The sequence below is a fragment of the Typopeltis vanoorti genome, chromosome 13, assembly GCF_054136105.1.
Source record: "Typopeltis vanoorti isolate ZY-2024b chromosome 13, IOZ_Tvanoo_1.0, whole genome shotgun sequence".
In the NCBI taxonomy this organism is placed as follows: Eukaryota; Metazoa; Arthropoda; class Arachnida; order Uropygi; family Thelyphonidae; genus Typopeltis; species Typopeltis vanoorti.
The window spans coordinates 42202344-42215158 of NC_143561.1; the positions used below are offsets into that span (position 1 = coordinate 42202344).

General features: G+C 32.9%; 1 protein-coding gene across 1 annotated transcript in view; it reads left to right on the forward strand.

Annotated features, from left to right (window-relative positions):
- The window catches only part of LOC150100088 (ras-related protein Rab-30-like), a 61012-nt gene that overhangs the window by 43894 nt on the left and 4303 nt on the right, over window positions 1-12815 (forward strand). Inside the window, exons 3-4 of the mRNA XM_090403210.1 lie at window positions 2705-2788; window positions 9650-9833. Coding sequence (XP_090259336.1) covers window positions 2705-2788; window positions 9650-9833 — 268 coding nt within the window. The remainder of the gene's footprint in view (window positions 1-2704; window positions 2789-9649; window positions 9834-12815) is intronic.

Here is a 12815-nt window from a genome sequence, read left to right on the forward strand (position 1 = left end):
AAAGCTTAAATATAGATCTTTGTTATATTCCCATGATTTCTCAACTATTTGTTGTAAAGTGAAAATCTGATTCTGACAGCCTCTATTTGGTCTGAATCCAGATTGTTCTTCATCAAGCTTTCCTTCAACAATCCTTCTCAACTGTTTCCTCAAGTATACTTGCATAAATCTTATCAGGAACACTCAGGAGGAAAACATCTCTGTAATTCTCACATTCAGTTTTATTTCCCTTTTTATCTATGGGTACTATAAGAGCTTTACTCCAATCATCTGGAATTCGTCCCTCTGTCCAAGCCATCTGAACTATGCAGTGCAGCGACTGCAAGACTTTTATACTTCCATACTTGAGCATTTCTGGTCGAATATCATCTACTCCAGGCTTTTGATGGCTTTTTCTACTTCAAGTATGGATATGTATTCCTGATTGCATGCTTGTTGAGTGTTTTTACCACTGTGCACAAAGTGATTGTTTCATTTAGCAATTTTTGAAGTAATTACTCCATACATCAAGGTTATCTTTTTCTCCAGTTGTCATGTCACCTTTATCATCTCTAATTCCTTTTAGAGCACTCTTTCCTCCATTTCTGAGCTTTTTTCAACAGCCTCCAAAATATTTTGCCACCTTCCTGATATTTATTTTCTGTGTTCTTACCAAAGTCTTCCCATGACTTTTGTTTAGCTAGTTTTACACAGTGTTTACCTTTCTTACATTTGTCTCTGTATTCTCTCAGAGAACAAGCTGACTTATTTGACAGGAACTTTTGATATGCTTTCTACTTTTCCTTCACTGCCTCTTTAACTTCCTGTGTCCACCATGGAGTTCTGATTTTTCTATCCTTGCAGACAACCTCACCACATGCTTCTCTGGCTGAATCAATCAGTGTTTTCTTCAATGCTTGCCACTGAATCTCCAAGGTTTGGTTGCTCTTCTCAAACTTTCATTTTTTCTTCAATAATCTTTGTGTATTTTAGTCTGTAGTTTACATCTGAAAGCTGCTCAACTTTTATTTGCTGTAAAACTTTCTTACATGTTTTTCTTTTCAAAATGAAATTCAATTTTATCCTGCTCAAGATTAAATTGTGATCATTTCCAATTTCAAATCTTCTATACACTCTAGTGTCCTGCACCAATGAGGAAAGATCAAAATTTCAAATTTTCTAAAAATAACAGGAATAATCAATAATATTTTCAAACCTAACCAAGTTTGAAAGTATTCAAGAATAAGAGTTTATCAAATATTAGCAAGACTTTCTCTTCTGTATAGAAGTGAATTATGGACCATAAAAACTGCAGAGGAAAAAAGAATAGAAACTGGAGAAATGAAATTCCTGCAAAGGACAGCATGCTGTACACTCTGGGACAAAAGAAGCACAGAAATATGAAGAACTAAAAATAGACTCATTATTGTACAAAGTATATGAATACCAAATGAAGTGGATTGAACATATCGAAAGAATGGACAGTTCAATGCCATCCAAAAAAATACTCCAATGCCACCCAGTTGGAGAGAAGTCAGGGATGACCAAGGAAAAGATGGAAAGAGACCAGAATAGGCCACTGGACTTAAATTCCAGAAAGGATGATGATATCTTAAATTTATAAAATTTTAATTATTATTAAATTAGTTTTCTTCCTGCATGAGTGTCTGTTATACTGAGAAATAGAACTAATTTGAATGTGTTGGTTGATATAGATATATTTAATAATGCTATTTTTATTAATATATATTTATATATTATTTATTTTTGGTTTGAGTACCCAAAGTTTTAGTCTTGGACAAAAGAAATCAGTGCATAAAAATAGCATCAAATTAATTTTTTTTCCCTTTTTTATTAAGATATCCAGATTTGGATATCACGTGTTAACAGTCTTCATGTGTACCCTGATAACTGTATTAAGAAGAGGTTTAAAGTTTTATTTGTTTATTTTATTTTTGTTACTTAATGGGTCTGCTCATTTTCTTCAGGCAAACTTAAATGTAACGACTATATATATGAATGAGATATTTAATATAGAAGTTTATTATTACATGGTATCCTGTTCACTTATTATGAACTTAGTATTTGGCTCATAGCACATACTATCCGTCTCTGCAGTTGATTGCATTGATAAACTAGCATCTGACTACTAACTTATCATGAGTGTGATAAGCCATTTTGTAGTATGAGCAAAATACTAGGTTGCTAATAAGTGGTTGGATACATTGTGGTTTACTGTGTTTATTTTCAGTATTTTCATAGAATATGCCTCTGCTGGAATGTCAGAGAATGTTTGGGGTATTGGTAAGCAGGTTACTTAAGATTAGTAATAAACAAGGTAATTGCTTGTTTTGGCTTTGGGTGGGATTAAACCTAATGTTAATATATAATCTGCATAAGCAGATATTAATGATATAAACATTAATTATTGTTTACTCATATATAATGTTATGCATCTGAAAAATATTTATCATTTTTTTATATATACGTATAAGTGAATAACCTCAGTCTCTGTAATTATACTTTATTAATGGTATGAATTAACTGTATCTGTAGTTTTCACTTTTTCATAACTTTACTAGATATGAGCTACTATTTCTTTTACTTTTTTTTCATTTAATTCAGTTAATCATCCTGTCTTGAATCTCAAGAAGGCTAGATACTATATAATTTACACATTATGTTAATCATATACATATATGCATATTTTTCTGTACCATTTCAGGGTTTGTTTCCTCCTGGCCAGGGAGCAACTATAGGTGTAGATTTTCTCATAAAAACTGTTGAAGTAGATGGAGAGAAAGTAAAGGTAGCTTAATTCTTTGAAAAATATATATATTAGTTTGAAAAATATATATACAGTCATACCTCGACTTACGCGAATCCAGAGTTATGCGGTTTCTTATATGTACCTATTTCCATCCCGCCTCACCACTAGTCGTATCTTTCTGGCACCAGCCGCATTCGCCAGTGCCGCACATGCTGTGAATAAGCACTGACATGTTTTGCGCGGTCTCCATTCATACACGATTTTTATAGTCTACAAACCTTGCGATTGTTTAATGTTATGTTCTTGATAAAAAATTTTATCACATAAAAAATAATAATGTCATCCAAAAGAAGCAAGTCCAATTCTTCTACAGCTAGCAAGGAAAGAAAAATATTGACTTTGGAAACAGAACTGAACATTATTAAGGATTTTGAAGGCAGAATGAAAATTTGTGAGCTAGCAAAGAAGTTCGATCTACAGGAATCCACAGTAAGAACAATCATGAAAGAAAGGTTTACAGATTTTGGAGAACATAGATTCTAATGAGGAATGAATTGTAGCTACAAGGCAAGGAATAAAAAAATCATTAGCTTGCTATGATGAAATTTTGTGTGACAAGAAAAAGACATTATGCCATCGGACAAATCTATTAGATTTTATGAAACCATCGACATCGAAATAACTTTCTTTTTTTTTTTATGTACAAAAAACTATAATTATGATTATATTTCTTAAAAAATATAGGTGTTTTTGTAAACCTTTGGTCCCAATTGTATGTTTGTATATATAAATTACATGCAAAATTATACCCCGAGTTACACGAATTCGACTTACGCGCTTTTTGTTGGTCCCACCTACTGCGTAACTTCGGGGTTTTACTGATATATGCAAGAACATAGAAAATAAATTTTAGGGAGCTACAGAATTGAAAATGATTGAAAGTGCAGTATCTGTGATGCTGCACTTTCTTTTTCAGCAGAAACATCAGTGGTGTTGTATATCCAATTAAAAAACAGTAGCATTTTTTTGCTATATTGTGTTTCAGTTTATTTTATTCTGTATCTACTGTTCAGTATTCGTTTTTAAAAATGTTTAATGTATTTAATATCACCTTTGAATTCAAAGGAGGATATTGAATTAGAATAGTTAGTACATTCCTTAAGCTTATTTGACTTCCAAGAATAATTAGAGAAAAAGTAAAAGCCAAAAAATTGATTTATTTCTATGCTTAACAATGGAACAGAACTATCAGAGAGCAAAAAAATTGGAAGCAAGGCTGTACGAAAGTTGCAGCCAGTAGCTTTGACCAGAATGCTTGGCTATCATATGAATCCCTCCCATGGTAGGCTGTAAACCTATAGCACATTGGTCCCATGGCTAATGTTTTATTTTAATATTAGGGAAACCTGCTATAGAGAGCAAACATTTAATTTTTCAAAGCCATTTCAGGCCTCAAATAAATGACGCAATAGTCTCATATTAGGTGATGAAATTCACCTCTCATTGAGAAATATTCATAAACATATGCACATAGTGGAAGTCAAACTGACAGCCTGTAGATGGAGAGTGGGGCACATTATTCACTCAGCTAACCAATCTGTCAGAAAAAGAAGATGAAGTTTTTGATGAAAGATGGTTATGATATGCTTTTTTTTTTTTTTTTTAATATATATATCAGTCCTGGCATACTTCTTAGACAACAAATGTTTATGGCAAGGGATAAGAATTTAAAGTGGAATGAGTAAATGAATGTTTGGATCAAATCAAAAGAAATAACATCTTTAATAATTACAGAAAGATTATATGCTTAACTATTTTAACACGTATTGAGTATAAATAGCATCATAACATCTTATCAGTCATCTACTCTAGATTAGTTTTGATTTTTGATCTCAGTTGTAACCAGAGATGTGATCTTTGAGACTTTTTGTTCAGCGATTATGATTGTGTGAAAAATTTGATATTCTCTATATCCATTGTTATCATGCAATCATCAGAATACATATTTAAATATTGAAGAGCTGATTTACATTAAACTTGACTACAGGTATTCAGAAGAGAGAAAATTTCCAGAAGAAAACAGTCATTGACTTTTTTTTTTATTTTATCTGAAAGAGGTGGGGAAGGGACTAATCTTCAACACAGACAGGATTTGACTTTAGGTATGCTGCTTAAATTTGCCTGATCATTTAGTAAAGAAATTTCTGTTTATTTCCCTTTTTGTAATTTGGCACAGCAGATGCAGCATCTAGTCATTTGGCTTTCAGCCTTTTGACCCCCCTCAGTACAATCTTCTTCCATATTTCATTTATAAAGTCATAAAAAGTTATTTTCTGTATTTCTCCAGCTGGATGATATTATTATTGTGCAGCTTTCCATAGGGAGCTGTATATTACTTCCACACACACATAAAACCTATAGCACAACAGCAGCATGTGGAAAAGTGGTTAAGAAGAAAGAACAACCTATTGGTGTTTTCTTGAACAGTGAGGTTTTAATTCTTAAGGAACACAATGTGTGTGGCTGGCTCTTCCAGAGGACAAGGTAGGTAGATTGAAAGTGAGGGATAAGTTGGTTTGAAGCTAATCTGCAAAAGGATATTAACCAACAGCTGCTCATATTTTTGCAGGCTTACAAGAAAGTGAAGGAATGATGGAAGTCAGTTCAGCAGAACAGCAACTATGAAATACCTGTAGAAATGATTTAGAGCAGAAACAGCATGTGTATGAGAAAGTGATTAGTGAGCATTTGTGTGTGTGTGTGTGTGTGTGTGTTGGGGTAGGGGTTAGCTGGTCATTCTTTTCAGCTAGTTGTTTGCTACCCCAAATGAAAGAACAGTATTACAAAGTTGTGTGTTTGGATTTGTACTTGGTTTAGCTACTGTGAAGGCTGTGGGATGCAGTGTATTTGTGCCAGAAAATGCTATATTGTAAGTCAATCCAAGAAGAGAAATCTTATTTTGGGTATTATCAAACATGAAGAAAGTCGAAATCTTTCTTGTGAAAAAGGTGCCATGAATGAGTTTTGATGGTATCAAACTTGAGGTCATTCATATCCCACTGGTTAGCAGGGAAATCAATGTTTAAGGTAATGATTATGAAAAACCTTGAAGTTTGGAATGCTTAAGCACCACATTTGTCAAGCAAAACTATGGATAGGATTTGAGGTTAGCAAGAGAAGATTTATGTTATGTACAGAAGGCAGTGCATGGGCAGAAGCACAGAAATCTGAGATTTTGACTGTGCCGAGCAAATCCAAAGAGGAAAACTATGGTGACCAGAGAAAGAACTACTTAGCAATTTGCATAGGAATGGAAGACTAGTAATTCGATAATTAGTCCTGTATACTTGATCTGATCAATTACTCTGAAAATGTCAAGAGCAACCTTGTGTTTTTTCCAAATCTTTGGATTGTGTCCAAAGGCAGATAATGTTGACTGAATTATCCTGGTTATGGATTATTGATGGATCTCTGATGATGAAAGAATTAGCTTTTTGATAACCTTACCATTATTTTCAGAGGACAATAGTTTGACTGACTTTTACATTTTTAGACTATGGGATCAGTGGTAATTCTGAATCACAAGTTTTGAGCGTGAGTGAGATTTACCAGCTGGACTTAGAAGACTTGTTGCTCTTCAAGCTATTCAGGATTCTTCTGGTGCTGCTCTTTTGTTATTCTTGAGATAGTGGGAAGTAATTTATTTGCCTTAGTAATTTGTGTAAGAGCTGGAGAAGAATGATGCTAGGAGACTAGCTTAATCGTTGGGTGTAAACAGAGAAGAAACACAATGTCATAAGATAGGGATTTGAGTTAAAAAGGCTTTCTATCAACTTCAATCATGTGTGTTAGAAGGTCACGGCATAAATGAGAACTTTGGACTGATAAGCAGGAAATCTATAGAGGTGACCATTTATTGCATGTGAGATTTCCAGCACTGATTCTTAATATCATCCTGTTACTATCCGTACTGCATACAATGTAGCATATGTAATATGTTGCATATGCAGAATATGTGCATATACCTTATAAATTGTTTTAAGAAATATTCATCATCAACAAATTCCTGACATGTACACTTAAGGCATGTACAGGATATTATGATAGAATTGCATGTAGAACTTACATCATTACTAACTTCCTATCAATAATTTTCCTCTAAATCAATCTGTTATCTGTCAAGATTATCAGATCTTATATTTCTATCTTCTAAGGCACTTTTTATTGTAACAATCCACCTATATCTTGGTCTTCCTCTAGTCTTTTTCCTGCCAACCTGGCAGACAACACTTGTCTTTCTAATGTTTCCTATCCCATTCTGTTTAAGTGACCATGCACCTGAGATTAGCTCTCCTAACACATTCCTGGATGCTAACAATGTCAAGTTCTTTCCTAATATCCTCGTTTTTAATATGATATTGCCATTGATACCATTTGTTCATGCCTCTAATCTTTCTCAGGACTCTCATATCTGTGGTCAAGTCTTTTATTTCTAAGCCAGCTCTCAGATCCATAAGTTAAAATTAGTTTCAACACTGTCTTGTATACATACAGCTAATTTAATGTTTTGACTAATTTCTCCTTTATTCCATATAAATTTATTCAGTTGACTTCCTTCCATACCAGCATTGTTGATCCTATTGTTTATTTTCATATTTAATTTATTGTCTTCACTGAAAATTGTCCTAAGTAGCTGAAATATTTTACTTGTTCTATAGCTGAAATATTTTACTTGTTCTGAAAATATCAACTGCATTCACAATGCAGTTGATATGTTCAATGTTTCTGCCTATTTTCATTGTCTTTGACTTGTTATTGCTGATTTTCATATCAAATTCATTACAACAGTTATTCAATTTAGTCAGAGAATCTTGCAGACTTGTACTCGATTTATTTAAAAGTATAACATCATCTGCATAAGTAAAGAGATGAGATTAACATCTCCAATTTTGATAAGCTTAATACCACTTTCCTTCATAATATGATCCATATAGATAATGAATGATAGAGGGGATAATGTATATCCTTGTCTGACACCAGGTTTAATATCAAACCATCTTCCTGTACTTCCTTCAATTCTAACTGCTGACTTATAACTCAAATAAAGACTAAGTATTGCTTGCTATAATGCCTGATTGACACATCACCATATTACTAGTGTTTTGAATAGCTTTTCTCTTACACCTTGTCATATACTTTTTTTCAGGTTTACAAAACTTAAATACAGATCTTCGTTATATTCCTACACTTTCTCAACTATTTGTTGTAGTGAAAATCTGATCCTGACAGCCTCTGTTTGGCCTGAATCCAGCTGTTCTTCACCAAGCTTCCCTTCCACAATTCTTCTCAGTCGTTTCTCAAGTATACTTGCATAAACCTTGCCGGGAACACTCAGTAGGGAAATACCTCTGTAATTCTGAAATTCAGTTTTATTTCCCCTTTTTATATATGAGTACTATGAGAGCTCTACTCCAATCATCTGGTATTTGTCCCTCTTCCCAGGTCATCTGAACTATGCAGTGCAGCCACTGCAAGACTTTTATACCTCCATACTTGAGCATTTCTGTTCAGATATCATCTATTCCTGATGGCTTTTTCTACTTCAAGTAATTTTTTGAAGTAATTACTCCATATGTCACTGATGTACATCACTTTTCATGTCACTTTATCACCTCTAATTCCTTTTACAGCACTCTTTCCTCCATTTCTGAGCTTTTTGAACAGCCTCCAGAATATTTTGTCACTTTCCTGATATTTATTTTCTATGTTCTTACCAAAGTCTTCCCATGACTTTTGTTTAGCTTGTTTTACACAGTGTTTAGTTTTCTTACACTTGTCTCTGTATTGTCTAAGAGTACAAGTGACTTATTTGCAAAGAACTTTCAATATGCTTTCTTCTTTTTCTTCACTGCCTCTTAACTTCCTGTGTTCATTATGGAGTTCTGATTGGTCTGTCCTTGCAGACAACCTCCCCACATGCCCCTCTGGCTGAATCAATGTTTTCTTCAGGGCTTGCCGCTGAACCTCCAATGTTTGGTTCCTGTTCTCAAACTCTTTCATTTTTTCTTGAATAATGTTTGTGCATTTTAGTCTACAGTTAACATTTAATCGCTGCTCAACTTTTATTCGCTTTAAAACTTTCTTACATGTTATTCTTTTCAATATGAAATTCAATTTTATCCTTCTCAAGACTAAATAGTGATCACTTCCAATTTCAAATCCTCTGTACACTCTGGTGTCCTGTACCAGGGAGAAAACATCACTATTAACAATAACATAGTCAATGAGACTTTTTTTATTCCTTCCCTCTTCTCTCCATGTGAATTTGGGCACATTTTTATGTTGGAACATGGTGTTAGTAATAACCAATCTGTGTCCTGAGCAGAAATCCAACAGGTATTTGCTATTATTATTAGCTTTGCTCTTTTCTCCATATTTTCCCAAAATATTTTTGTATGTCTGACAGTCATTTCCTACTCTGCTATTTAGATCCCCAACAAGGAACAACCTTTTTTTTCATTATGTCAATTGCTTTCTTTAAAGCCTCAAATTCCTCCACGTTTACCTTAGTAGAACCTTCTGTAGAACAGTAAGCACAAATAAATCTCATTTCCAGTTCCCCCATTCTGATATTTGTTCACATCACTACTTGATATTGCCTGCCTTCAGAAGAAATTCATTAAGAAAAATTTCAAGGATTTAATTCATACACTTTATATTTTCTAAACATATCTAGTTTGAAAAAGAATTTTAGATAATTTGCATGTACATTTGTCTTCGATCATTTTAATTTTTATTAAAATTATATTTATTAAATTAATCATATTTCATTTGGTTAAAGGATTAATGAAAAGTGACAAAATAACTATTCAAGTTTTTATGTTTATTTTTATTGCAAAGCTTCAAATATGGGATACTGCTGGTCAGGAGAGATTCCGTTCTATTACTCAAAGTTATTATCGCAGTGCACATGCTCTTATTTTGGTATATGATATAAGTTGCCAACCTACTTTTGACTGTCTTCCAGACTGGTTGAGGGAGATGGAACAGTATGCAAATCCTAAAGTTCTTAGAGCTCTTGTTGGTAAGTACAGATATGGTTTCAGGCTTGTTTTCTGTAATATATTTCAGATAAGCATATGTAAAATGCTTTATCAGAGTACTGCTGATTTATTTTAGGTTGCTACTAAAACTGAGCATTTGGTATTTAAGTTGGAAATTTCTCAATAAAAACATTATTATACTAATTTTACAAAAGCAAAAAAAAAAAATCACTAGGTAATATTAGAATATTGAATGTTGACTATGAGAATCAACTAAGAGAACTTTGTTTCTGAGAGAATGTAAATTACTTTTATTCTTCTGCTTGCTTGGAAAATATAAGAAAAGAGAAAAATATGGTGGAAAGGAGATTTTTACAAGATAGCAGCTGAATGGAGAATTGTGAATTAGTGTTGAATGTACTAATGTGGAATGCATTTAACAAATAACATCGTGATATTCCATGATGAATAAGGCTCCACTGAAACCTAAAAAAAACTAATGGTACATATTATAAATAACAAGAATTCAAACATCTTTACTTAATTTTTTCATAAATAAAGTAGCTCAATAAAATGTTTAGACATTAAATAAAAATTTAAACATTTCATTTTTAGTAACTTTGATGATTTTATCCTCTAATATAATTTATTTTTAATAATATATATTATTTTTAAATCTTAAATTTAAGCTAACTGATGGATGAATTATAATTATTCCTATTGTTTATTGTATTCACTTAGCACGTATTAATCGATGGATTAATTAATCGCGTTAAGCGAGGTTTACCTCTACTACTTTTTGATATCTGTCAATCAGTCAGCCATCCTCTTATCCATACCAACAGTTCATAATCCAATCCCATATTCTCCAGTTTATGCAACAGTATTCAATGCTGTATTCTGTAAAGCCTTAACAAAATCTAATAGTATCATGGTATATCCATTCCCATTGTCTAACTCAGTGGTAACGTTATTATAGAAGGTGAGCAAGTTTGCAAAAATATGACCTTCTCTTAGTAAATCCATATTGTGCATTGCAAAGTAGAGATTTTCTGTCAACCCATTTCTGAATGTGAGTCTTAACCAACTTTTCCAAAATTATCACCACTACTCCTGAGATACTGATTGGTCGATAGTTGCATACATCGGCCTTTGCAACATCTGTGTGTTGAGGCTTAAGTGCTGTGAGGACATCATGTTGGAGGCTTAATGGAATGTATACAGCACTCGGAAAGGATTAAAACAGACTTTAATACTTCCAGTATTTCTTCTCCGTCACTGAGACATCAGGGATTACAAAAAAACTAATATAACATACAGTCAACACACACAAAATGCAACCGTATTTATTTAGAATCTGCAGCAGCTCTCGGAAATCAACCAAATCTAAATAAATATGGTTGCATTAAAATTCTGAAAATTTGGGAAACATTAATCATTAGAGATCCCACCTTGCATTCTAGGCCACCTACAATCACCCATAAAGGGTGCACCACCTAGATAGGAGTCACCCACATGATTAGCTTAGTATTGTGTGGTATTTGAGTGTATGTTACATTAGTTTTTTGTAATCCTTGAAGATGTCTCAGTTAATGAGCGAAATATTGGAAGAATTAAAGTCTGTTTTAATACTTTCAGAGTTCTGTATACATTCCATTAAGCCTCCAACATATCTTTGCACCATCCTTGTTCAATGGGATTACCGTACATTCTTTCCACTCCTGTGGAATTTTCCCTGTTCTGAGACTCAGATTATGTGGCATGGTCAAGGAAATAGCCAGTTAGGCTGAACACTCATTTAGCCTTTATGCTGATATCCCATCAGTTCCTATTGCAGAATTCTTATTCAGTTTGTGCAACAGTTCTAGTACTTCCTCCTCATCCACATGAGTTTCCTCATATGGTGAAGAGGCAGTGTTGAGTTCAATATTGGATGTACTAGGTTGATAGCTTTTAGCAAAATGGCTGCTCCTTAGTTGAACAATTACTTCTGCATCAGTCACCCCATACCATCTGCAGTCAGTAGAGTTATTTGTTCATATTCATTCTTTCTTTTACTTGCAGATCCAGTCATTCAAAAGTTGAACTCTGTAAAAGATTCCTTGGGATTTTGCTTTGCTTTCATTTAGTTAATTTTAAACCATTTTAGGATGTATTCAATTTTCCTTGTAATAGATTAAAATCTGATTCTATTTCTGCTTCTCTGAATACTCTATCTAGTATCGTGTTAGCTGTTTTCCTATTAGCTATTATATAGTCTATTATACTTTTTAGGTTACTTGCTCCTAAGTGAATTTATGACAATCCTTCTGCTTGAAAAAAAAGTGTTAGAGATTTCTCTACATATAATAACTTAAAAATTACTAAGTATCTAGTTCTGTTGCATGTGGTTTCAGCCTTCATTTCAATATTGTGCCAAGTGGAATATTCCTGTTCCAGCACTGAATTCTCTCATTATTTTAAAGATGGTTTATTTTATCTTTTATTTTTTGTAAATCTGAATAGAAGGCGTTGTTTTCCTTTGGACACTAATAATAACCAGGAAGCCAAGACATCTTTGTAATCTTATTTTAGAATTTTCTCACTCCAATATTTATAATTTGTTATATATTATTCTTAATTGATTTTTGAATAAAAATCATTACTGCTGCTTTTGCTTTTTGACTCCACTGTAGATATTGATGTAATTACAGGTAATCCCTGTATAACACAGTCGTTAGTTTCCTAAAAAATGCTGTGTTATGCGAATTTGTGTTATACGAGACAAAGAACTTGTACAAAAAACAGAGTTAGGTTCTAAAAGTTAAAAACCTATGCTATTTTCTTTTTATAACTAAGAGAAATGTATGTTTTTTTAAAACAATAATTGATCAAAAGTATTACATAATGTTTTCTTCATCATCACTACTAAGCACCATGAGATCTTTATAAATTTTGTTGTATGTAGCTAAGCACTTGTGAAGTTCTCTCTAAAATTTTGTGCTTCTTTCAGTGGAAGGATCTTCATTTAGAAAAGATAACTC